Source organism: Cheilinus undulatus, linkage group 23 (genome assembly GCF_018320785.1).
Source record: "Cheilinus undulatus linkage group 23, ASM1832078v1, whole genome shotgun sequence".
NCBI classification, from domain to species: Eukaryota; Metazoa; Chordata; class Actinopteri; order Labriformes; family Labridae; genus Cheilinus; species Cheilinus undulatus.
In genome coordinates, this window is record NC_054887.1 from 32249527 (window position 1) to 32275157 (window position 25631).

Consider the following 25631-nt stretch of genomic DNA (forward strand, 5'->3'; position numbering starts at 1 on the left):
AGGGCGTCCCTGATCCTCATGTCCAGTAAAACCTGAGCAGCCGCTCCGTGTTTCTGTCACTTGACAGGCTTTACCTCATTCCTGCAGCCCCTCACTCCTCTGAGACGTCTTACAGGCAGCATATTGTTTTGCTTTCCTCTGTTTTTTCCTCATCTGCCCCCACATTTTTTTATTGGAGCGGGAAGGATGGAGCCATTATCCTACACACAGACGTAAGGGGGTGGGTATGAGGAGGTGTGGTCGGCCTGTGGTAAACACTCTGTAGATCCAGAGGAGCTAGAGAGGACGAAAACAGCCTCTGGTGCACACAACAGGCAGATTATATGTCAAAGGAATGAAAACAAGTCTGTCTCTGAGTCTTTTTAACCATTTAGTGTCATTGTTTTCCTCCAGAAAACACGCTTTTAACTGGACTTTTCACTTTCTCTGTTCAAAGTCTCAGTAGGCCTGAATCCTCATGTGCTGGTAGTGTTTTTCTGGGGTGTAGTGTTCACCATTTTTCACGGACAGTATGCACAGACTCTTTTAAAACTAAAGGAAATATACATCTTCATGTCTTCCTTTGACAAAATGACAATGTAGCCACAATGAATTCATCAAAGCGGTGCAACAACTCAGCTCAGACCACCTCCTTTACTTATTTATTTCCCCCCCAAGGAGGTTATGTGATCGGGTGGGTTTGTTTGTTTGTTTGTTAGCAACCTCACTCAAAAAGTTGTTGATGGATTTTGATGACATTTTCAGGAAACGTCAGAAATGGCATAGGAAGGAACTGATTAGATTTTGAGAGTGATTTGGATCACCATCTGGATCCTGTAATTTTTGACAGGATTCTGTACTATCAGGAGATAATGCTAATGGTGGAGGTCTGCGCTCTCCGAGTGATTTTCTAGTTTATTTTTTTAAAGAGTGCAATTCTGTAAGTAAAATCTCATCCATTTTCTCCTTACTAGATTAGCTTACTAGCCGTATGCTTCCAAAAAGGACAAAATTTCTTAGGATATCGATCTCTCCATAAGAAAAACATGATTTATTTGCAATCTCAGCCAAAAAAACTACTCCAATACCCACAATCCCACTGTGTCAGGGATGCCTCTGATTGGTGGGGTCTTGGGAAAGAACAGTCAACTGTAGATGACAATTTGTGCTGCAATGGTATGAAGCCTCATATACTCCAACTATTTTGTATGACAACATTATCATAATAATTATTAGAAAAGAAAGTTGCATGTACGATCTAACACACTGGTTCCCAACCTGGGGTCTGAGACCCCCAAAGGGGGCACCAAAGATCTTCGTGTTAGTGTGTGTGGGGTAGCTTTGTCTGCTCTGAGGCTGCCAAAAATTAGATCAGTAAATATTATGGTTATATTGCAAAAATGATTAGATTTGCTAATAAAGCAGTTATTAAGTAGTTTGTAGAAAGGTCTTTAGAAAAGAAAGGCATGCATAGGCCGTTTTTAGGGTTTTGCCAGTGAAACAGTTAAAATCTATGTTGACCTCTTGGGTCCTGGGGGTGCTCCGCTTTTCTTAGGTACATGTCTGGGGGCTCAGCGGAAAAATGGTTGGGAAACTGATCCAACAACTTGAAAAGCCTTTCCCAAATTTCAAGAAGACCTGAAAATCTTCTGGAGCTCACCAAAAAAACCCTTGTACAACCTCAAATATTCACTGTATTATTTTGTTATATGTTATTCACTGACGTAGGACATCTAGTGTCTCAGAGTGGTTATAAAAATGCTTTGAGTTGTTTGGAACCTTGAGCTTGCCGTAGTTATGCTGAAGTCAGCCATGATCGCGAACGTAACTTTTCTTCTATTCTTCTATTCTATGCTGTTTGGAAAAGATCTGCCTGTCAGTATTTTCACATGTATAGTTTTCAGTATTGTTTACAAAGAGTGTTTGTGATATATTTCTGTGATAAAAGTTGATAATCTGTTTTAAACGCAAAGTTAATTTGATTTATGCTAACTGCTAGCATATCAATGCAATTTCCCCATATACGTTAGCATCAAGCTATCGCAATGTTGTCTATATCGTTTTTGGTACATAAGAAGATGTATAGCACGTTGAATGTACTGAATAGGAATCTCTTGTGAGATTGAAGGAATTTCAATGTAAACGTTCAGCTTTCAGACACATTAACATGACTCTGGAAGTGTTTGTGGAGTCACAAAGTACAAATAATTGGGGCGGTTCCATGGCACAGCTCAGCTTGACTTGGTTTGACTCGGCATGGCAGCCCAGCGCGGCAGGGGATTTGCTGCTCGACCAACCGAGCTACCCGTCTGAGGGCGCATTTTACAGCAAAAATCAAACTGTAGGGTGAGGGTGCAACACGTCGCTCTTTATTCTCTCACTCTCTCTCCTTCTGCGATCAATAAACAATCCAAACTTATTGTCAAAAGGAGAGAATTTTCCTGCATGAAAGTTCAAGAACAGTCTTCCTCTGATTGATTTGCAGGTCTCTAGAGAGCAGAAAATGAACACAGTCATATTTTTGGATTGGGCAGTGAGAACGGCATGCTTTACTAGTGCCGGTTAATAAACTGAAGAAGGATTCTGTCATGGGCTAAATGTTTCGATCATCTTCAGCATTTTATTTTTTTAAGTCTAGAATTTGTTTGAAGTCTATAAGAAGGGGAAAGGGTCAAACTTTTGTTATAAGTGCAGAAAAATTTCTGGATCTGCATCTGTATTTCCTGATCTCACCCGTCAGTGTGGGAACTAAAGCGGGCAACTATCGGACCGCAGTATGAACACATAAATCTGGAGTTTTGGCCTTGTGTGTTAAATGTTTAAGTCATACAGAGAATGCTGACATTAGACCACCACTGTGACAGAGTTATAGACCGCTGGAGCAGAGGCAGGGATAAAACATATCCCCCCATCACCCGGTGGGGGGAAAGTTAGGGAGGGGGCTAAATCACCCTCTGGAAATTGTAACCTGTGAACTGCTTCGACATCAGCGCGGTGCAGTTGAAGGGGGGGGGGGGGGGGTAACTGCTCTAGAGCAGGGCCATTTGAGCATGGCTCGGCTTGGCTTGGCTCAGCCAAACTGGTGATGGAAAAGCAAACCAGCATGGCTTGGTTTGGCTCGCCGCGGCCAAAAGCCGTAGTGGGAAAGCCATCATTGATCCAGTACCATTAATTTTGTTTAAATCAGGCAAATGTCAATCAGATTGTTTTTTGTTTTGTTGATCACTGTTAACATACTTTGTGGCCCAGAACACTCTTTTCTAGAAGTATTGGGAAGTGAGCATCGTACAAGAATGTCTGACAGAGTGTCACTGGTTAATCCAAAGCCAGTTAAACCATGACACTGGTTCTTCACAGAAGACAAAATGAATTATGGAAAGCTGACATGAGTTCAAACTCCTAGCTCTATTTTGTTAAATTGGAGACTTTAAATAATGTCATGAAATCAAGGGTATATTATGGTCATTAAAGGCAGGATTTATTTATTTATTTCCCATTATTTTTAATTATTTATATTACCTCTGGAGCCCAAAGTTTTGGAAGCAGTGGTTTAGTCAACGTGCTCATCCAAAATGTTAACATCACCGATAAAAGAGTAATTCTGTTCTGCCATTGCAACCACTGTTGTCATTTCATGGATGAATTTCATGCACTGAAGGAATCTTTCAGCTTTGCTAAGCATTTTGAGAGCTTGCAACATTTGTGAGCATGTCATAGCGTCCAGTAAAAAAGCGCTCACTCCAGATATGTGTGGCTATGTCTGCTGTCGCCATGAAAAATAAAGTTATAAGCAGTGGCGGCTGGTGAATTTTTCTCTTGGGGGGGTCGCGTTTAATTTACCAAACCAAAAAGCAGAGTCAGCAATGCTGGAACACAAGAATTAATGTACATTATGTTTACAACCATTTGATATGCAATTACTATATCACTACTAGGGTACACCTAAGCACTAATGCTGAGTCAAATAGATAACTGAATGCAGGTAAATGTTACCAGTTAGTGAATTTGAATTCAACCTCCCCATGTTTGATATGTTTTACTCCAGACAAAGTATAATTGGTACACACAAACCCTTAAAATCTCCTTTTCAAACATTTAACAAATCAAGAGTGTATAAATTTGCAAAAATATTTTTTAATTCAAAAGTAAAAGAATAACAATTCATTCATTATCACAGCTTCCAAGAGTGCCAATTCCTTTTCTGTCCAGCTAATCGTTTGGAACAACTTATTTATATTGACATACCTAAATTAAAAATGAAAAAAAAAAACAAAACAAAACAAAACAAACAAAAAAAACAGCAAATCCATACAAGTGAAATCAACAAACACTGGACATTTTGTTAAAAAAGAAAAACACTTAAACCATCAGGCTTAGAGCCCAAAGTGCTTCTGTGAAATAACATTTATATTAACAACCTTAAGTGACAATGAAAAACAGCAAATCCTCATATTTAATAAGATCAAACAACAAAAACTTGTCACTTTGTCTGAAAAAAAAAATTACTGAAACCATTAGGCTTTTACCCCAAAGTGCTTCTGTCTGATAACATTAAATATTTACAATGATAATTAACAAAGAAAAAACAGCAAATCCATAGATTTAAGAGGATGAAACCAGGAAAGATCTGATATTTTGTAGAACATATTCAAATCATTAGGCTTTCAGCCTAAAGTGCCACTTCTGTCAACTAACATTTCTATTTACAATACTAAATGACAAAGAAAAAAAATAGCCTCACAATTAAGAGATTAAAACCAGCAAATATCAGAGCTATATAACAGAGCTTGCAAGGTGCTTTCTGTCACTTCTACATCTGTGTTATTTTTTGTATGTAAGCTTTGCCCTTCTGTCTTTGAGACATACAAATTTCTCAATAACTCTATGGTTGAAATCAGGGGTCTGCCTGACAAGTTTCTTTTCCATAGAGAGCATGGCCAGTGTGTTGAGACGATCCTGCGACATTGTGTTTCTGAGGAAGGTCTTGATTCTCTTCAGCGTTGAAAAGCACCTTTCAGATTCAGCTGTGGTCATTGGAGTTGTAATGAGGATCTTCAGCAGAGCCACAGACTCTGAGAAGGTGTCCTGAAAATTGTTGCTCATGAAGAGCTGGTACAGAGCCACAGCACCATTGCAACTCCTGAACTCTGTATTGCTGAAGATGAGCGACAGTTCAGTTTTCAGCTTGCCCTTGTTCAGCATTGGATAGGCCTCCAAGGTGGTGCTGAGTGCTGCTTCAGGGAACTGGCTGTCGTACTCCTGGAATCTGTCTCCTTCAAGCAGTGTAGCACTGATTAGGTGTTTGGTGAAGGCAAACCCCTCCTTAGCATGGCCCAGGATTGTGTCACAAACCTATAAAAAAAGACAGATTATATCATACAGGACCTACATAAAAGTGTCTTGTCCAACTGTTCGCATCACACCTTGCTATGATTAACACTGTATAATACCTATACTACACACTCAGGTCATGTCCATGACCATGACAATGTGTATTTGTAATAGAATAGAAAAGAATATACTTTATTGTCCCCTTGGGGAAATTTGCTGTGGACCCAAAATGCTTATAGATCAAACTGTCCAAGATCATAAATAACAAGATATGACTGACACATCGCACATCAGTACATGACGTCCACTCCGGCATTTTAGGAGCCCTAAAATGGAGACTTCTATGAATGCTGCTGGTCCCATTTCAGTTTGAAAACAATGGTGTTGCATTTAACTGTGAATAGCCAGAAACCAAGGTTTGGAAACATAGTTGAGGACACCTTCGTGTTACATAACATAATAATACATACATAGTTTACCAGGCTCCAAACATTTTACTTTACAGAGGAAAATAGCAGACTTCAGCCTTGAATACCAGTGTTAATTCAACACAGATAATTAAGAAATGGGAGTAATACAGCAAAAATGCATTAAAAAGGCCAAAAATCTGGCAAGAAAAAGTGATGAAAACAGGTTGAAGTGAAGCAAATTTGGTGTAGTGGCAGAAAAGGGTAAAAATGAGCAAAAATGGGCTCATATTGTGCAAAAAATATTCTTAGTTTCTTGAAGGCATCTGGCCACCCCCTCCCAGTGTCTTGCGATCCCAAATGGGGTCCTGACCCCAAGGTTGGGAACCACTGCTCTAAACTACAAGTGTTGCAAAGAGGTATCATAGGACATTGTGTTACCAGGGCCTCAGCTTCCATCTCACCTCTGTAGCAGTTCATCTGGTCCCAGTGTGCGGCGCTTCTTGGCCAACTGCTGCTGAGGCACACAGCCGTGATGCTCTTCACTGAGAGTAGGGAGGGAGTCTCTATCCACCCCCCCAGAAGAGAAAAAAATTAACTTCAGTTGCCAGAAAACAGACAGAAAATGTGACATAGATGAGCACATCAAGTTTCATAAATGTTGACTGATTATGGTTAATATAAATTACATTTTTTCTTACAGTCATGTGATGTGCACATGTGAGTTTTTCATTTATCCCACACTGCACAGATAAATAGCTACTGATGGAAATAAAATCATTATTGTTACTCATCACTAATACATCAAAGACGGAATTAGTTTTAAATATTTCCTTTAGCATTAAGTGTTTGGGTAATAACTTAGTTTATTTATTTATTTTTTCACAAAAAACAATAGTGATACAATGTAAATGACCTAGGAATTAAAGTTAATGAAAAAGTTAATACTCTGAAAATGAATGATCAGTTCAAAACTTTTAATATCTGGACTGATCGTTTAAAAATTGTAAATCTATGTAAGAGGAAAATGGTATTATTATATAATAATTTTATTGCAGTATTTGACTTGGACATTTTTGTCCCATAGTACTGAGTATGACATTTTGTGAAAGGATGCATAAGGGTTTAACATTGTTACATACAAATGTATTTACCTGATCCTCTGCACGTTGTCTGTGAAATCCTGCGTCACTCTGTGGACAAAGACTGAGTCGATGGACCTCTTCTGGAGTTGGCTGTAGAGCATGTCCACATGAGGCAGGATGTGGTGGAAAAGCTCCAGGAAGAAGCAGAACGTACCATCCTCCAGGAGTCTCACAAAACCTCCAGCTTCTCGCACAGTGGTAGGATCAAAGTCACCCAAGTCCCTGATGGTTTCGAAGCACTGAAGAAGGTCATCTTTGTGCTCAAACACAGTATTCACAGCACGGCTGTGGAAGTTCCACCTTACTGTGCTTGCTCTTGGAAGCCTGTGTGCCACCACTCTGTCAAGCACACTGGTTCTCTTGGGAGATCTTGAAAAAAATCCTGAGAATCCAGCCAGGTCAGAGAAGAACTGACCAACTTTTGGGATGCGGGATGTCACCTGCTGCATGATGATGTTGAGCTGATGAGCATAGCAGTGGACATAGTGTGCATTCACATACACACCGTTCACCTTCCTCTGGACACCACCTGTGGCTCCTCTCATGACACTCGCACCATCATAGGCTTGGGAGATGAGCTTTTTCTTTTGGTCATCGGGGAGAATGAGGCTCAGCCTCTCCAAAACTGCTGTGGCAATGGAATCAGCTGTGGCAGATTGCAGAGGTATAAACTCAAAAAATCTCTCCTGCACTTCATTCACTCTGTCTATGTAGCGGACCACAAGAACAAGCTGACACTGAGTGGAGATGTCCATTGTTTCATCAGCCTGGATGGATATAAAGTCTGCACACTGAACTTCCTCAATAATAGACTCTCTCAAAACTGCCAGCATGCAGTCAAGGAGTTCATTCTGCACTGTTCTGGATGTCCCTTTAAACACAGTCCCAGTCTGAAGGTGCTCATGGACAGCTGCATCTAGTGATGCTACAAAATCCACCAGTCCTCTGAAAACACCTGGATTTTCTGAGCTTTCACTCTCATCATGGCCTCTCAGGGCGAGCTCAAAGGCACCACAGAACTTTATGCAGTCTATTATTTTAGACAGGACATGCCTATTTTTGTCGACCTCCTCATTATGCTTAAGAAGTCCTATCCTGTAGCCTTCATCAAGCTGAGCTGCAATGTTAGCTCTCCCAAACATGCCCAGGCGCATAGCATTTTCCATATGGCTCCTAGCTTGCTCATGCCTTTTTACTTTCTCAGAAAAATGCTTTAAATCCGCCATACCTGTCTGAATCCACGCTTGATCAGTCCCTTTGCTTTGGAAAAGCAGACAAGGGAAGCAAAATAATGCACCTGCCTCACTGCATCCAGTTAGCCAAGACATCCTCTCATACCAGCTCCGTGAAAAAGACCGCGTATATCTCCGTCCTCTGTCGCTGGACTGCTGTGTTATTAATACGTCCGGCCGGTCAGGTCCCAGCTCCTTCACTCGCAATTTCTCCTGCAGTGTTCTCCTCTCGAACGGCGTTGTTTTCAGTGACTTCACTGAATTTTCTCTCTCCATTTTCTCCTTTTCCGGCTCTCTCTGTGACTTGCTAGCGATCTTGCTTACTAATTACTCCGACACTCTGCGTTCAGCGTCACTTGCTTGGTGGTTTTAATTACAGGCAAGTGGGTAAACAAACAGCCCGCACTCTACTGCCTCCCCGTGGCTGCGATGGTGAAAGCAGTAAAGTAACGCGATTAGGAGGAGACAGCGGGGCGCGACCTAACCGCGCCCCGCTGTCTCCTGTCTTTTGTGTTGAAGAGGAACGAACTGCGCATGTCAAGGTTATAACGAGAGTCAATGTGGAAAGATGTGTGCGCCCGTGACTGGATATATGTCAACTATTAGTAACTCTAGACATCGTAGGACTTTTTTAATCTGACTTTTTATTGCAAATTATAAATTTTAATAACTCCCTTTGAACTATATTAGTTATTTGCCTTTTTAAAACATAGGACATACATGTAAAAGTCATTTTGAAAAATATTTTATTAAGGGAAGGGCTGTGTGATTTTACATGATGTGAGACAGAGGGGGCGGCGCCCTAGCGCCCTCTATCGACCAGCCGCCCCTGGTTATAAGCGACATTAATCAGAGGAGAAACTGCGTGAAAAAGGACACTCCTCAGTGAGGACAACAGATAGTCATCAGGTAATCATATCTCTGCATTTCCCAACATGCAATGATGGCTGCGTGTGCTAAAGACCTAAAATCTCCATTTTTTCTAAAGATGCCTGTCTGCGTGCAAATTCCCTGCACGATACTTAATAGAGCTTAACTATGTTTTTTGTCACTCTGGTTCCAGAAGTAAATTTGCCATTCAAGCCCTCCTTATAACAACACTTTAATGGATGAACCACGCTAACCAGCCTCCTGCATATTCATGGTTATGGAACATTGGATTCATAGCAGTGTTCAAAAATGTAGAAAAAGCACAGGTACTATGTATCCCACAATTCATTGCAATAGCTTTAATTGTGTATGATAATTTCCTGAACTGTCACCCTACAAGTACCATCCTTCTGTATCTTTACTGTAGTTTTGACATTTCAAATAATGATGCACTCTCGTTCAGGGGTCATCAAGTACATTTGCACAAGGGCCAGATTTAGTCTTGACACAGTCTGTGGGAGCCGGACTTCCACATAAAGAAAAATCAAATCAGTACTTTGTTCTGATTAACATATTATTTTATTCATATTTTTTTCAAAACACAGGACATTTTTAGGCATTACCAGTGAGACCAATCCCGATCTATAATGCCGTAGACCCACAGAATCGGTCGGCTCCTGAAAATCCCAGAGAGTGGGCCCTCGACAATTTTGATTTAGCAACTCATGTTTCACACTTTTCACCAATTCACAGCTTCATTCTGCCATTTCTGCAACATTTTGTGCCACCTTTAACCAATTTTTGCCACTTATCGCTGTTTTAACACCCACTTTCCTGCCTTTTTTCTACTTTTCCATTGGTTATTTTTGCACCATTTTTCCACTTTGAACCCATTTTGATGCTTTTGCCTCTTTACTCCAATTTTTTGCCATTCTTTAACTCCTTTAAACCCCTTTTCTTGCCTGTCTTATTCCTTTTGTGCCACTTCTTTATCCATATTTTGGAAACATGATTTAGACTTTTTTTTTTCCTTTTTTTTTTAAGAAAAACAATTTAATAACACCAGAAAGTTGATTCTCTCAACAGAGTCTATTTTTTAGATCTGTTTTTGTCTTAGTCTGTTCTTTCTCGTGGAAATAAAAGGCTGTTGACAAACAATTATAGTCATAGTTTTAGTCAATGCAGTTAAAATTTTACTAGTGTGAGAAATTGGCTTCATCTGCTCTGATTTCCCATACAATCTGCTATTTTATGCTTTAAAAGTTCAAATATTCTAAGTATTGGTTCACATAAATTTATGACTGTTTAAACTTGATACTTTTCATTTTTTTTCCGTGTAAATCAGCAGATCTTCTTTATTATTTCATCTTGTCCCTAAAACACCCTTGTAATAATGGAGAGTTTATACAGCAATATTTTGGCGTGAACCTGTTTAGTGTGTACGACCATATTTTTTGGTTTTCGTTGATGAAAACCGTTAAAATTGGTGTGTAGTTTTTCCAGTTCAAGTCCTGGAGGGCCTAGCTTTTCTTAGATTCGTAAAAATGGAAGAGAACGACTGATTTAGATATTATTCTGTGATGGTTTAACCTCCAGGTGGGCGGAGTCACTGATCGTCTTCTGGACATTTGTCAATCCAGCAGTCTTCCCCATGATTGTGGTTGTGTGTACTGAAGCAGAATGAGAGAAACTGACAAGAAATTTGACTTTTCAACAATATTCCAATATTTTCAGTTTGTGAGGAGAAAGTCACAATCATGGAGATTAAAGGTCTTGAAACAGAGAAAGAAAAAATAAACTTTTTAATGATATTATAATTTTCTGAGCTACACCTGTGTATCGCCCTCCTGTCCTGAAACTCCTCAGGATCCTCCAGAAGGATCTGGAGATCGTCCAAGAGCAACAGATAAATCATGGTTAGCTCTCAGTATTCAGAGATTTATTGGAATTTAAAACAGGCCTTGTAAATATAAAACATGTTCATCAGTACAGCTGAATTTAAAAACAGTGCAGAGTATTTAAAGTGCAGTTTTAAAACTTTTTGTTGTCTTCATACGGGGTATTTTGGACTGTCACTCTGACATGCATGCTTGCACATACATCCTGTTTGTTTCTGAGGTTGGTGCGAGTGTAGATCTGCTCTATGTGCTGCAGTTCTGTGCCAAACCCTCACTCACATTCAGTGAACAGGCAGTTTATCACGGCACACACTGCTGCACATCATCACACACGGCGCTACACACACAGCCTCACCTCTTCATCTCTGAGAGCAAAGCAGCAAAAAAGCAAAGATGACAAAAATTAACGGATGTCTAAAATGTGTCTTCATTTTCTTCAACGTGCTCTACGCAGTAAGTAAAATCCCTTTTTATTAGGATTTATGACTTTTTTAAAACTTTACTGAAATTTAAGCATGCTTTTTTTAAGCTTTTAAAAATGTTTTCTTTGTTTCAATGATATATCTTATTAATTCATAATAATCAGAATCTGGAATAAGACATTAAAACAATAAAATGGAGAAATGCATCTAAGGAGGTGTTATGTAACATTTTTTCCTCTAATTATTTAAGTATTATTCTCAATTGTTGCTTTATTACACATTATTGTTAAAAGTTAAAAACGTGAAAAAAGGCACAAAAATGTCACAAAATTTGAGAAGACCCTTAAAAAGAGAACTTTTCAACCTTGATAATTAACCAATTAACAACTTGAATAAGAAAATGTGAAGAATGATGCCAGTTAAAGTAATTTATGAGACTAAAAACTCTAAAATAATGCACCAGGCATCAGGTTTTAATCATAATTACACATCATAAAGCAGCTGTATGTTGGCTTTTATTGCCCGTGTTCTGTAAAGTCATTTCCAGGAAAACGGGATGGAAAAAAAAAAGGTGAAATCTGTGCAGCAGAGAAGGGGCTTCACGTTTCAGCCCGCCCACAGACCCCCTCTTTCTTTTCTTTCTGCTGTAGCTCCAAGTCACCACTGTAAAAAAAAAAAAGATAATTTGATGAGGGCGGCGCCTGGAAGGGCTGTTTTCAATTTGAGGGACATTTGAGGTGAACTTCTCTGCAGGAAAAGGCAACGGACTAAGTGTACTTTTTGAAAAATAATGCTCAAAATAAAAGAAAAAGACCCTAAAAGTACATTTAATTAAAGAATAAAGAACAAAAATGATAAAAATAATTTATTACACCTTTATTTTGCTGTTTTGTCACACTTTTCCAATCAAAAAAAAAGGCAATAATTACTGCATTTTTACACTTAAAATGTGCACTAAACTAGTTTTGTACAGCCAAACCATGAGTTTAAAGATGTTTTTTGTAATAAATAAGTCCATGCATGTTTGAAGTTTATCTGAGGATAAATCGTCTCCAGCTGCAGACCTTCTGTGTTCACAGCTGCAGCCAGTCATCTGCATTTAAACCATGTGTTACATAAAAACTCGCTGCTTTTCAGTTTGTTAAGCTTTGTCTCCCTCTGGTGTTTCAATGTCAAAACTGCATCCAAACGACTTAAACCTACTGGCTGCAGTCAGGTAGATCTACCCCTCAGAATGAGTTTAACACAAGGTTTAAGGCATGCATGCATTTCCAGACTATGTGACATTCGCAGTAAAGCTTTGAGGACTATTTGACTATCTTTTATAGTTTTATCTTTTTCAACATAATCTTTGCTTTAAGTAGTTGCTTTATTATCAGAAAAGTTCTACATACATTGAGTACAATCCCTACACTTTACAAAAAAGTGTGTCTTTTTCAAGCCATATTGGCTGTGTTGAATGAATACAGCTGAAATTTGCCAGCGCATATTAAGTTTTAAAAATGTGTAGAATTGTAATCTCAGTTCCTTAAATTTGCCAAAAATGGCTAAGCTGCAAAAAACCCGACAAATTTGTTCTTAAGGACCAAAAATGTCCCACTGAAAACCATTGAAAATGCCATTTTTGACCCCACATTTATCTTAACATAAACTAACACCTTCTTTCATGTTAAGATTTAATTTTGGATGACTAGCTTTCCATTTTTATTTTTTATATCTGTCCACCAGATGGCGCTACTTTATCCATCTAAAGCATGCCACAAAATTTCACATTTCTTACTGTTTTCTGTAAAGGTGCTCACTCCTGAAATGACGGGTGTGTTTTGCTGTCGATGTTTGATAATGGTGTGTGTGTTTTATTTGAGTTTTTGTGATTTTTTTCTATTTAAATTGTGGAGTTGTGTAAATGTACTGGCCTTTAAAGGGTTAAAATCTCCAAAATATAATTAATATTTGATAAGTATATTTCAGGTTTAAAAGACTGACTCATTTAGAGTGGAAAACAATATTAATATGTAATATTTTCACAGCTGATTTTAGGAAGCTGACATTTTTGGTCCTTAGACAAATGTGTTAGGATATTAAAGGAACTCTTAAGGGTTAAAAGTCTCCGTCTAAAATCTAGAAGGGCGGAGTCAGACAACTCCTATATGGTCTGTTGCAACCAAGAAGTCCGGTTTGGTTCAGTAGAGTCTGCTACAGTAGACCCTGATTGTGCTCATGTTTCCATGGCTGATGTCTGTCCAGTCTCACTCACTGAGATGGGAAATCAATCTCTGTTTTGAGATCTGGATCATTTAACTCAGCTTTGTAGGGAGGGCCAGTCTGTTGGCTCTTCCCCAGGCTCCGTTGCTTTACTCCACAAGGTTATTAGCTTAATAGCATACCAACATTTCATTGAAAGGCCTGAACAAGGGAGAAATGCTGCTAAAGAGGTTCAGTTAGCCTCCTTAGGTGTTCTTTACTTCATGTACCCATCTGACTTCAGTGAAAACAACCTATTTCATGCTATATATGTACAGTTGGAAATATTTTTCTAAAGACTTTGTCCAAATCCATCTCTTTTCTCAGAAAACATCATACAATCATGAGCCAGTAGATGATGAAATTATCCTGGATAATACATATGTGTTATTAGAACAAGGTTGATTCTGCATTGTGATCTTTTTCTCATTTTGAAACCAGTTTCAGCTGATTTAACTTGTGTAATGTGTCCACAGGTCCTTGGCTGTGTGCTGATCTACGGGGTGATTAAAGCCACCATCCTCAGCGCACAGGTAATCAACAAAAGCACCTCAGTGCATTTTCTCGCAGAAAACTAAAACACTGTTTTCAGATTATGTCATGATGATGTGTCTGCGTTGTCACTTTAGGGGTTTAATGACTATTTCTTGCATATTTTGATCAAATAACATAAACTACAGTATCAATAGGACGAGTTCATTTGAGCTTCCCTTCAGTGTTTGCGCTCTTATTCCACCAACTTTTTTCACAATTTCAGAATTAGTGCTGCATCTCATGAGCATCTTTAAATAGAAGGCTTGACAATTTTTACCCTGAGCTGTGTGCATCTCTCGGCTAAAATATGATGGGAAAAGGATGAAGTGTCAATTTTACCTAGTTTTATCCGATATTTGTGTCTACATCAGTAGAATATGTTACAGGCAAGCTTGCAATTACACTTCCATTTCATGCTTTGCAAAATTAAGCCTTGCTTGACACCAGTGTGGAGGAATTCACTGGGTTTGTACAGAATGCCTTTATTCTGAAATTTTCCCAGCCCAGTTCTACAGAGAATAAAGTCACTTTTTGGGAGATTTATTGAGGTATAACTATGCAGAAAGACAGATCTGTAAAAGCAGGAAGACACCTGCTGCAGCCATCACCCTGCCAACATGCACCCAGTGTGAAACAGGCCTGATTTACGAAGATCCTCTGTTACGGCATATTGCATGTTTGGTTGATGTGCATTTCTGCGTTCATGCCAGCACGTGTAAAGACTGCGCAGTGGTAGTATTTTGAAGGGTTTCTCGTGTTCTGTTGCTTTACTTCATGAAAAGTTTGAAAGGAAAGCGGAAGGATTGCAAGCTCAAATATGATTGAGATTCAGTCCCATGGAATTAAAGGTATTAGTGGGACAATAGGGGCCAGTATAAGTGAGAAAGTTGATGCTAATAAACCACAAATACTGTTGTACTCACACTATGTGAGACCAAGCCTTGCCCAAGACCAGAGTGCGCCAAGCCCAGGAGGACCAAGACTTTTGGGGGTCGAGACTGAATCAAGACCGAGACCATAAAAATACATGTAAAAAACCCATGACAAGGTTGAACAGTTAGATAGGATTCTTTATTTAATTTTATTTATTTATTTTTTTTTTTAAATAAATTTGATGGATAAAACAAGGTGTCTTCAACTCTTTGAAAGCACAACATACAAAAATTTAAAATCTTAACACATTTGTTTAGTTAAATTCTAAAAAAATAAATTCTTGCATGTATTTAAAAGCCACGGACAAGTCTGGAATTATTTCAAATGAGGCCTAAAGAAAATCCCCGGTCCGAGTAAACGGAAAGGAAAAAACTCTCGAGTCCGAGACAAGACCAAGACATTGAAAATGTGGTCTTGAGACTGGTGTCAAGACCAAGATTGTTCTCAAATACTCCAACACTGATCACAAGAAGAGCAGAGGAAATACAGAGAAGATTGCGAGGTGTAAGGTGACGAACAGAAGAAAAAGCTGCCTGTGATAAACCCTGCAAATCAAAAAAAGAACGCCTGAAATATGGCGAATTTTTGGTAACGAGTCCCTGCACATTACGAACGTGAGCTGTTGTCCTCTTGGGTTCTGGTGCAAAGTCGTGAGCTATTGCCGTGCAGACCAGGTCTGTAATGTAGAGCTGAAGTAGGTAAAGCGGGGTACACACGTAAGGATTTTCTAAATCTAAAGAGATTTTTTTATCTGTTAGAGATCCCACACATGAAGATAAAAAAATCAGGCATTGAACAGTTTTGATCTTACTGTTGGTGGTGTGCTCTGATAATCTCAACACAGCACACTACACACATGATGATTCTGTCCCACCATGATCCAGGATATTGTCCTCCAAGCCAGAAATCTCACGAGATCACATTGATCTGACAAAAATGAAGAAGAAGAAACATAGCAACAACAGGAAAACACAACACGCAACATGGAAGAGGACATACAAGAAGAGGGAATGATGGTGTTCTTGGGACTATTTTTAACGAAAAAATCCTTAACTTAAAAAAAGAAAAGACTATGGAGAAAATCCTGAGGACAGCGCGAACACAGACTTCATAGTCTACTGGGCGAGCTAGAGGTAAACTGTTGTCAAATGAAGCTAACGGCTGGTGTTATTAGCCTAGTAACACAGGAACATAAGTCCTGCTTCCTTGTTCCTCAGTCAGCTCGCTTTTTGATTGGCCTACATTCCGTCCCATATCACAATTTACGGAGGTTTATTTGGTTGTAGATATTTAACAAGCTTAATATTTACAATTGTCGACCCCGACCATTTTTGGAGCCGATTATTGGGACAAATTCACTCCTAACACACCTCAAACCACAGGATAATCTTATAGGATAATCATGTAAGACATAAGATAATCGGGTGTTTGCTGTTCTTGGTCGGGAAGGGCGAAAATTGGGACAAAAACAGCCCGATTATCTTTATGTGTGTACCCCGCTTTAGGCGCAACCTTACCAACTACCAAGGTGCAAGAAAACAGAAAGCTCCAGCAACACTTGTAGTTCAGAGAACAACTTTATCAGACCGGGCTAATAAAGTTGTTCCATGCAAGCCATAAATACTGTGGCAAGAGATTTGTAGATGGAGGGCAAGCAGTGGTGAGATCTCCTGGTCCAAGCAAACTAACAGCAGCAAGAGGAGAAAGGACAGGAACACACTAAGGGAGAGACTTGCAGCCTGTGCCTGTTATCATTGTGCCAACTAGTGAATGAACTCCCTGCTGTAAACAGCATGGTATGCGGAAGATACAACCCAGCCATGCCCGAGGGCAGGGTACTCTGAAAGTCTTCTGTCTCTTCAAAAACTGTAGGATCTGTACAGCATGTGTCTGTTCCTTCTTCTGAGCTGCATGGTAAATGTGGAGGAAGGAAATGAGTTGTTGATGTCTAAAAAATAAGAAAACATCCATCGTAGAATGCAGGACGGACTGGACTGTTTGCATTAAGTGGTTGCTGCGGTCGTCTCTTCTTCTTCCGTCTTCTTCTTGGTGGATTTGCAAGCCACATCTTCATACTGACACCGACTGCATCAGTCAGAATGCATACAGAACCGTGCTCAGGTATGATATCAAAGCATCCTTAAATGCACGCATCCATGTCTACTTAAAGCTTCCATAAGTTGACTAGAAGTGGCGCCAACAAAAGCTTCACTGGAAGTGGAGTTGTTAATCTGCCACAGTATGAAATCACATATTTGTGCCGTTATTCACAAGCTGAATCACTCCATGTTATGTTGGAGAAGTGGTCACTGCCAAACATTCATTTACAGCCTCCGGGTCACGGGACGTGAGCTGGCAGACGGAGCGGCAGATTTACTGTAATATGACTCAGGGTAAATCAGTTTCAGATATAAACAACAGTTAAAAAAAAACAAGTGTCCATTGGACGGGGTTTATACGCTCTTTATGTTGATTACTCTTAAAAATACAGAAGAGGAGATGTGTACTTGATGGTGGTATTTAAAGAACCTCATATGACTCTGAAGTAGTGGAAATACGATGTGGTTATGTAACAGGTTTAATATTCTCAAGAGTGTTTCGTGAGGATTCGAGTAAAGAACAGCTGGTTTACGTTTCTGAAAATCAAGGCTGACTTTCAGTCACGACATCCCACGCTCAGTCCTGCTCTGCGTTGTAACTTTTTGGAAATGTTTAGCAGAAGTTGTAGCGAAGACTTTGAGAGTGTTTATAAGGAGGCGAACAGCTGCCAGGATGTAGAGGAGTCTTTGATTTCTGTGGTTAATCCAGAACAGATGTGGTCGGGGAAGTTTTTCCATTCTTACAGTCGACTTTCTCTGAGGGAGAAAAGCAGGAACGCTGGGAGACAGAGCAGAGACAATGCTCATGCAACATGGAGACAGGGAGTCATCTGATTGTTTATTTTACTCATTAATTCACATTATCAGAAAGATTCCTGCATTTCAACATCCTCTCTCTGGGACAAGGGCTTGACCGGAACTCGATACTCCAACGACTCTTTATTCATCAGAGGTCAAAGACAAGAGTGAATGCTTTTGTCTTTGGACAGATTGAATGGACTTCATTTATATGTGCCCATTCCCATTACAGATGCACTGTATAGAAACCCGCAATGCCAAAAAAGTTGGAATGGTACAGTAATTTGCAAGTACATTTAAACCTACAGTACTGTACATAAATCTTAGGCACGAAAGTACTTGTTTTTGCTATGTTTTGACAAATTTCCCTGCCAAATTTGATATCTTTCATCCATTTCGCACAATTTGCACCAAATGTTGCGACTTCACACCAATTTTGCCACATTTTAACCAGTTTTCCTACCAACTACTGCCACGGTAATCCTTTCCACCACTTTTGCTTTGCCTCTTCCAAACCAATTCCTGTTACTTTCTGCCTATTGTTGCCCCATTGCCTCATTATTGCCACCATTTACCCCTTTTCACAAATTTTTATACCAATTATAACCACTTTTTATCATTTGATATGCCCATTTTTGCCACTTTAACCCATTTCTGCCACTTTCTGCCGATCTTTCTGCCCCAATTTTCCCACTTTTTAATCCCATTCCACGACCTTCTTGTCCATTTCTTCTACCTTTGAGCCATCTTTGCCACTTTTAACCCGTTTTCACCCTTTTTAGCCTATTTTTGCCACTTTTGGGCCAATAATGCCACCACTAAACCTCTTAACCACTTGTTATACCCATTTTTGCCACTTTAACCCATTTTGGCAAATGTTTGCCCCTTTTATCTAATTTTTTGCCACTTTAATTCATTTCTGCTACTTTTAAAATCCAATTTCACCACATATTCCATGCATTGTGGAGGGGGCAGCTGGGAGGATACCTGGAGGGATGTGGAAATGCTCCCATACCTGACCTGACCTGGACTATGGCAATGTTTTATACAGTCAAAAATGAGTTTAAGGGTTCTTTAGAACTTGAATATTCATCTGTAAACACTATCCTACGTTGCTGTAGCTTCAGTGATTTGTCAGTGATGTAAAGTCACACTCTTTTGGGAGGAATTCAAAAGTTGAACAATACCTAGCTCTTTAAACTACAGTTAAAGTCTAAATTTGTGTTTCTTGTTTTATCCTCATCCTTTCATGGTGGACCAGCTGTCGGCGTTTGGAACACCGGGCTTGGGTTGGGGTTGGGTGTTCGCCATCGGCATGCTCGGCGTCTCCTGTCTGGGAATCTATGCAGCAGCCTCAGAGAAAACCCTCTTCCTCAAAATAGTAAGTACAAGATTATGAGACAAAGTGGAACTTTATGAAAACAAAAATACATCATGATACTTTTACATGTTTCTCAACTTCTGATGTGTTCAGTTCGCAGGCTTCATGGGTGTTGGAATGGTTATCATGCTGATCTTTGGCATTGTTGTTGTGGTCCAAAGGAACAAGGTCGCATTCTGTCCATACTTTTCCTTTCCAATAATCTTATAATCCACCCTAACAATACTCAAAATTCCTGCAGCTATTGATATATGTTTTGATGCTATTATTGTTTTTTCTCCTCTTATAGGTAAAGGAGGTATTTGACATGGCTACCAGGGAGTCAGTTCAGCCTTACCTTGAAAGTGAGGAACTGCGGACAATGCTTATTGAGCTACAAGGAGCTGTAAGGGTTTTCATTCCTGTTACTTAGCTTGCCAAAAACAGCTTTTAATGGACTGTTAAAGGATGAATTCTGTTGATATTTAACAGCAATAACCATCCAATGGTCACCTCTGTAGGGCTGTAAGCTTTTTGAGATATCAGTCTAAAACAGAAAGCTTACACTCATGTTGATGTCTGTTCATCTTCTGCTGTGTTCCCACCTGTAAAACTCTGACCATCATGGTTGCAGGCCCAGTGCTGTGGAATATCCGGCGCCTCAGACTGGGGTGATAACATCCCTCAATCCTGCGAGTGCAACAAACAGTATGGATATACTCTTCTATCAGCTCCATGCAAAGACAAACCTCTGGTAGGCCAGCAGTTCATTAAGTGCACATTAAAGCCTTTTTCTTTGAACATATGCACGAAATAAATATTTTTTAACTCTGTGTTAATGCAAAGTTGTTGCGTTTGAAAATTAGACACACAAATATCAGAAAACAGAGTTAAGGCTTCAGCTCCAACGGGCCAACAGTAACTTTTTAATAGGGTTCTGAAGCTGTTTAATGTGTCACATTTCCATTTCCTTGTAATTCATTGGGGATACATTTTTAAGCGATTCTATTTTAACCCTTTTTTTTATTTTTCAGGGAACAAGCGGCCCGAACAAAATCTGGGGACAGGTATTTTAACCAACCAACATCACTAAAGACAAAAAGACACCATCAAAAATCAACCAGCCAATCATCATACCATCTTATTAACAAACTAACCATTGCTCTAACTAACCAATGTAACCTACTAGCTAATTTAACACTTCTACCAGTAATACAGCATAAGATAGAGCTACCAATCAATCATCCAAGATATGATCATACTGAAACACAAACTTATCAACCAACCAACAAACACAGAAACAATCTTGCCATTAGATCAGCCAACATACCTACATATCAACAAACCGACACACCAAATAACCAGCCAACCCACGTACTATCAGATCTACTAATTCACCAAACAACATTCCCACCACTATACCAACAAGCATATCTACTGATCAACCAACCAACATCCAAAATGAACCAACACACTAACCAATATACTGTCTTACCAACCTAGCAGCTATCTGACATTCCTACCAACCATCCAGCATTTTAACACATATACTACCATTCCAACCAACAAGCCAATATATACAACAATGGGGCCCCCATTACACTAAATCATCAGCAAGCCCACCTACTATCTACAAATTCACCAAACCATAACCCCCCCAGCATACTGCCACAGTAACTATGAATCTACTAACCTGCAAAATACCCATCATACTTAGAAACATACCAACGAATCAATGAAACACCAGTATACTGGCCAACTTACCAACATGTTTCTAGACCAACCAACATCCAGAAATACCAACCAACCATCATACTACCTCATGAAACTAAATAAAAACAGAAAACAATCAGTCAATATACCTACGATACACGGACCATACTAGCTTTGCTGGCATGAAGTCAAGCTACTGATGAATAAACCAGCCAAGGTAGGAACCAACAAACATGCATAGAGGAACCTACCAACATAATGAACTTACTAACCATCCAACATACCCATAAATATATCTGCTAAGCAACATACCAGGAAACTAACCAACATACTACCCATTCAACCAACCAACATACCAACCAATCAATCTGCCTACCAGTTAGTCAGTGAAACAACCAACGTACCACCTAAATAACCTCCATACAAACATACAGACCAATCAACAAACTAACCATCATACCAAACAGTTAACCAACCATTATACTGACACATATACCAGCGTACCAACACACCAATCAATCAACCATCATTCCAACCACCTAACCTTCATACCAACATACCTACCTATCAATCTGTTAACAAACTTGTCAGCTTATCAATCAACGTACCAGTAAAACATCCAGCATACCACCTAAATAACCATCATACCAACTTACCTACAAATCAACCAGCTAGCCAACAGACCAACTAATTAGCCAACCATTACACTGACATATATGCCAGCTTGCCAACACGCCTACCAACCAACCAACATACCAACTAAACAACTTTCAAACAAACATACTTATGAACTGACCAGCAAGCCAACATTCCAAATAACAAACCAACCTTTGTTCCCACCAATCAACCAGCCCAACATCCTTACCAATCAATCTGCTAATCAACCTCACTTATCAACCACGAACCAGTAAGACTTCCAACACACCAACTAAATAACCATCATCCCAACATACTAGCCAACATACTAACTAAATAACCATCATATTAACATACCTATCAGTCAACCAGTTAGCCAACATGACAACCAAGCCAACCAATATACCAACTAATCAATCTGCTTATCAACTTGTCAGCTTATCAATCAAGTCATACTAATCAATCAACCAACCAAATAACCTTCATACCAACATACCTATCACTTAGCCAGCTAGTCAACATGACAACCATCATACATGCCAGCATAACAACTAAACAGCTAACATTTTAGCCAACAAGCAAACCAAGATACAAGCTCAACCAACCAGTCAACATATAAACTAACAAATTACCCATTAACCACTGACCAATGACGTTTCCCAGTAGTGACCCTTTTCTCCTTTTGCAGAGCTGCAAAGACTTCATCTTTTCATATCTAGAATTGGCCTTCAAAATCTTCATGGGGTTCTGCTTTGGATTTGCAGTCACTGCAGTAAGCCAACTAGATTTTTCTGTATTAAAAATCTATCTAGTCCGGCTCATCATCTTATTTGAAACACACCTCTCTTCACCTTACTGAACAACTGCTTTTTGTTACTTGGCAGACCAATGAATATTATGGTGTTATACAACAAATGTTCCATTTATGTGTAATTAAAATGTTTCCAAATTCAAGTTAGTTATATTGGAGCTATAGAGCTATTGTACCAAAAATGGCACTTGTAATAAATGTGGTTTATTTCTAGCTTTTCAGGCGTCCTGCACAGCCAATTCAATGCCTTTGTTTGCAGCCATGGCTAGCCAGTTTTTGAACAACACATTTATGTTGTAAATTTTGCATTTTGATAACTGAAATTAAGTGTTCTTTTTAAATGCATATCATTACCAAATAGTTCCAAATTTACAACTGATAACTGATGTCAGTATCAGCCCTATAAACATTGGTCAGTCCTGATCCAAGCTATTGGATATTGGATCAGCATTGACCATCTTCTCCTTGCTACCTTTAGCATTTCTTCGTCTCGCCTTGATGGGTTTACCGTGGGTGGATCTGGTCGGAGAATGGCTTAGCATTAAAACCGTTGTACTCGCATTTGACCTTCCATTCCTGGTATGTACTGATGATGATTTTATTGCACCTTTCTTAACAGCTGCTGGGCCTTCTGATCACCCTGCTGATGATCCATCAGGTCAACCGTCACGATGGCATGGGAGGACCGACCATCGCCATGAAGGGCTACTGAAGCCTCCCTTCCCTGACCTTAAACCTCTGCACTGTAAATGGAGGACTCTGTCGTCAGTATATGACATCTTCTTCTTCACTTCTTTTTTAACAATGTTTATGCCCTTTAAGAGCGCAACGAGGAGAGGAGGCAGGATGACGATGAGGCATTCAACGGGAAGATTTATTCTTCCCCTCGAGCTTTTTATTGTAGAAAATGTCGCAAACCTTTAGTTTCTGTGAGTCGTTCTATCTCTTATGTGTTATGTGATGTAGTTTTATAGTCACCGTGTGTAACAGAGACATATTGTAGGGAAAAGGCATCTTTAAATACATCTGACTGCAGCTCTTTTAACCCGAGGAGGTCCTTAGAGATTCGATATTCACCATGTACCATTTTGCAGCATACACTGGTTACACTTGTGCCACAGTGACTCCTGTAATCTGATTGCAATTTGATCTAAAAACAGCCTTTTCTGAATGCTTTTACCCCGCGTTTCCACTTGTAATGAAAAAATTGAAGTCTGTATATCTGTAAATATATGTATGGTACCCCCTAGTGTCCAGCGCAAGATTCTCATCATAACCTTTTGACAGAAGCCTAATAGAAAGTACCCGTAGCCACGAGGAGAGGATAACTATGTCTGTTTTTCACCCTTCAGTTGTATGGAAAAGGACTTAAGTTTCTCACCAAGAATTCAGGAAGTAGTTTGCTTGCCAGGAACGTAGCATGCATTGTGAAATACTGATGGAAAAGCTAAGCTAAGATAGCTCTCCTAGCCATTCAAATGCTAGTTTTTATCTTAACATGCCTCTAATTCTTCATTAAATACATGAATATGCAGTGCATTCAGGAAAGTTTTCAGACCCCCCCTTTGATTTTGCAGTTTTGTTATTTGCAACCTGACGCTGCAGAGGAAAAATTTTATTTTTATTCTCATTAATCTATAATCAATACCCCATCAGGACAAAGCAAAAACAGAATTTTAGAATTTTTTGCAAACGAATTAAAAATAACAAACTGAAATATTACTTTTGCATATGTATTTGGACTTTTTGCAGTATGACATTTTTGCGAGAAGTGAAAGGGGTCTGAATACTTTCTGAAGGCACTGTATTTCCAACTGCCATGTTGATCTGCATGCATTTTTACTGATGAATTGCGCAATATTTCATGTCACACTGATCAGTACGTGGTGTTTAAGTGTATTTTACCAGAATAATGGCACAGAATCACAGCGTGGTACTGCTAGATCAATACGCTCCTTTTCAATCATCACTGGACACCAACATCGGCAAATCTACATCAAATATAACATGGTGGAAATTTGCAAAGATGGATGTGATGGAGATTCTGATAGGAATGAATGGACTTCCAGTTGACTTATGTACATAACCATGAAAACAGTGGAAACAAAAGGTTAGTGTCCTTAAGAGAAATGCAAAATGATATGACATGACAGACCCCGTTTATAGCCATGAACCTGCTATTTAATGCAAAAATGCACAAGAAACCTGCTCTGTTTTGGTATTTTCAGCCTTAATTGTTGCCTTCTCGGGTTAAAAGATTGAGTCAGGGGACCATGTAAGCTATCTTTGTATGTAGAAATCATAATGCCATTGTGTGTCCTTGTAAAGCACTTAAGTAATGTTAAAACAGTCTTTGCACTTCTGATGTACATTAAGAGACAGTTTCCATGAAGTAGACAAAGGGGAACCACTGAAGGTTAAAAAGCTTCAGCTATTCAATAAAACTATTGCAAGTTGCAGGAGTCGTCTTGCAGTTTGCTTTAACTCCCAGCTCACTGAGTCGTGCAGCTTGAACGTCATCTTTTCTCAGCGCAGGACCACTAACCAGGCTGCTATATCTGATCATACCTTTAAAAGCCATAAGGGAAAAAATAAAAGACAGGAACTCTTGTATTATGAAATCTGCACTTGTATCATTTCAGAATAAACTGAATTACCCAGAAGTCTCCCCCCCCTTGTGTGTTCTTATGTAACTAGAATTTCCTCACCTTTGGCAGAGGTTGATTCAACAATTACATAACAGACTGATGAGGGAAAATGAGGAGGTTAATAGGGGAATAAGTGGGCTTTAAAAGGCCAGAACTAGTCACGAAAAAAGGAGACAGCAAAAACATAAGGAGAGTTGGTGTTCAAGATTTAACCTGTGGAAAAATGTGATCTGAAATTAAATTTAGCATCAGCTTTGCCTCACTGGGAGGAAAAATTGGCAAGAAATTAGTTTATTGACTTCCTTATCAGAAAAGTCTCACTTAAAGTGCCAGTTTACCAGTGTTAATTTGGTCAACTAAAACTATTTGCTGACAGCTTTTTTTCAATGACAAAAACTAGCATAAGACTAACAAAAAGAGATCTGTGCTGATTAAACCTGACTAAAATGTGATGTAGTTTTCGTCAGACATTCAAAATCCATGATATTTCTCTACTGTGGGTAAATCTGTCAAAAAACAATGCAGCTGTATCTATTCTGCCTCTCAGCTGTAGAAAGCAGGGACCCCAGCT

General features: G+C 39.3%; 1 protein-coding gene across 1 annotated transcript; it reads left to right on the forward strand.

The window, feature by feature from the left end:
- Positions 1–11147: 11147 nt before the first annotated feature.
- Positions 11148–25075, forward strand: LOC121505299 (tetraspanin-8-like). Its single transcript, XM_041780468.1, has 9 exons — positions 11148–11315; positions 14005–14061; positions 19154–19273; positions 19367–19441; positions 19563–19658; positions 19887–20006; positions 20287–20319; positions 22290–22373; positions 23032–25075. Exons 1-9 carry the CDS (start codon positions 11256–11258, stop codon positions 23122–23124), a joined length of 738 nt encoding a protein of 245 aa, XP_041636402.1. The 5' UTR covers positions 11148–11255; the 3' UTR covers positions 23125–25075.
- Positions 25076–25631: the final 556 nt, after the last annotated feature.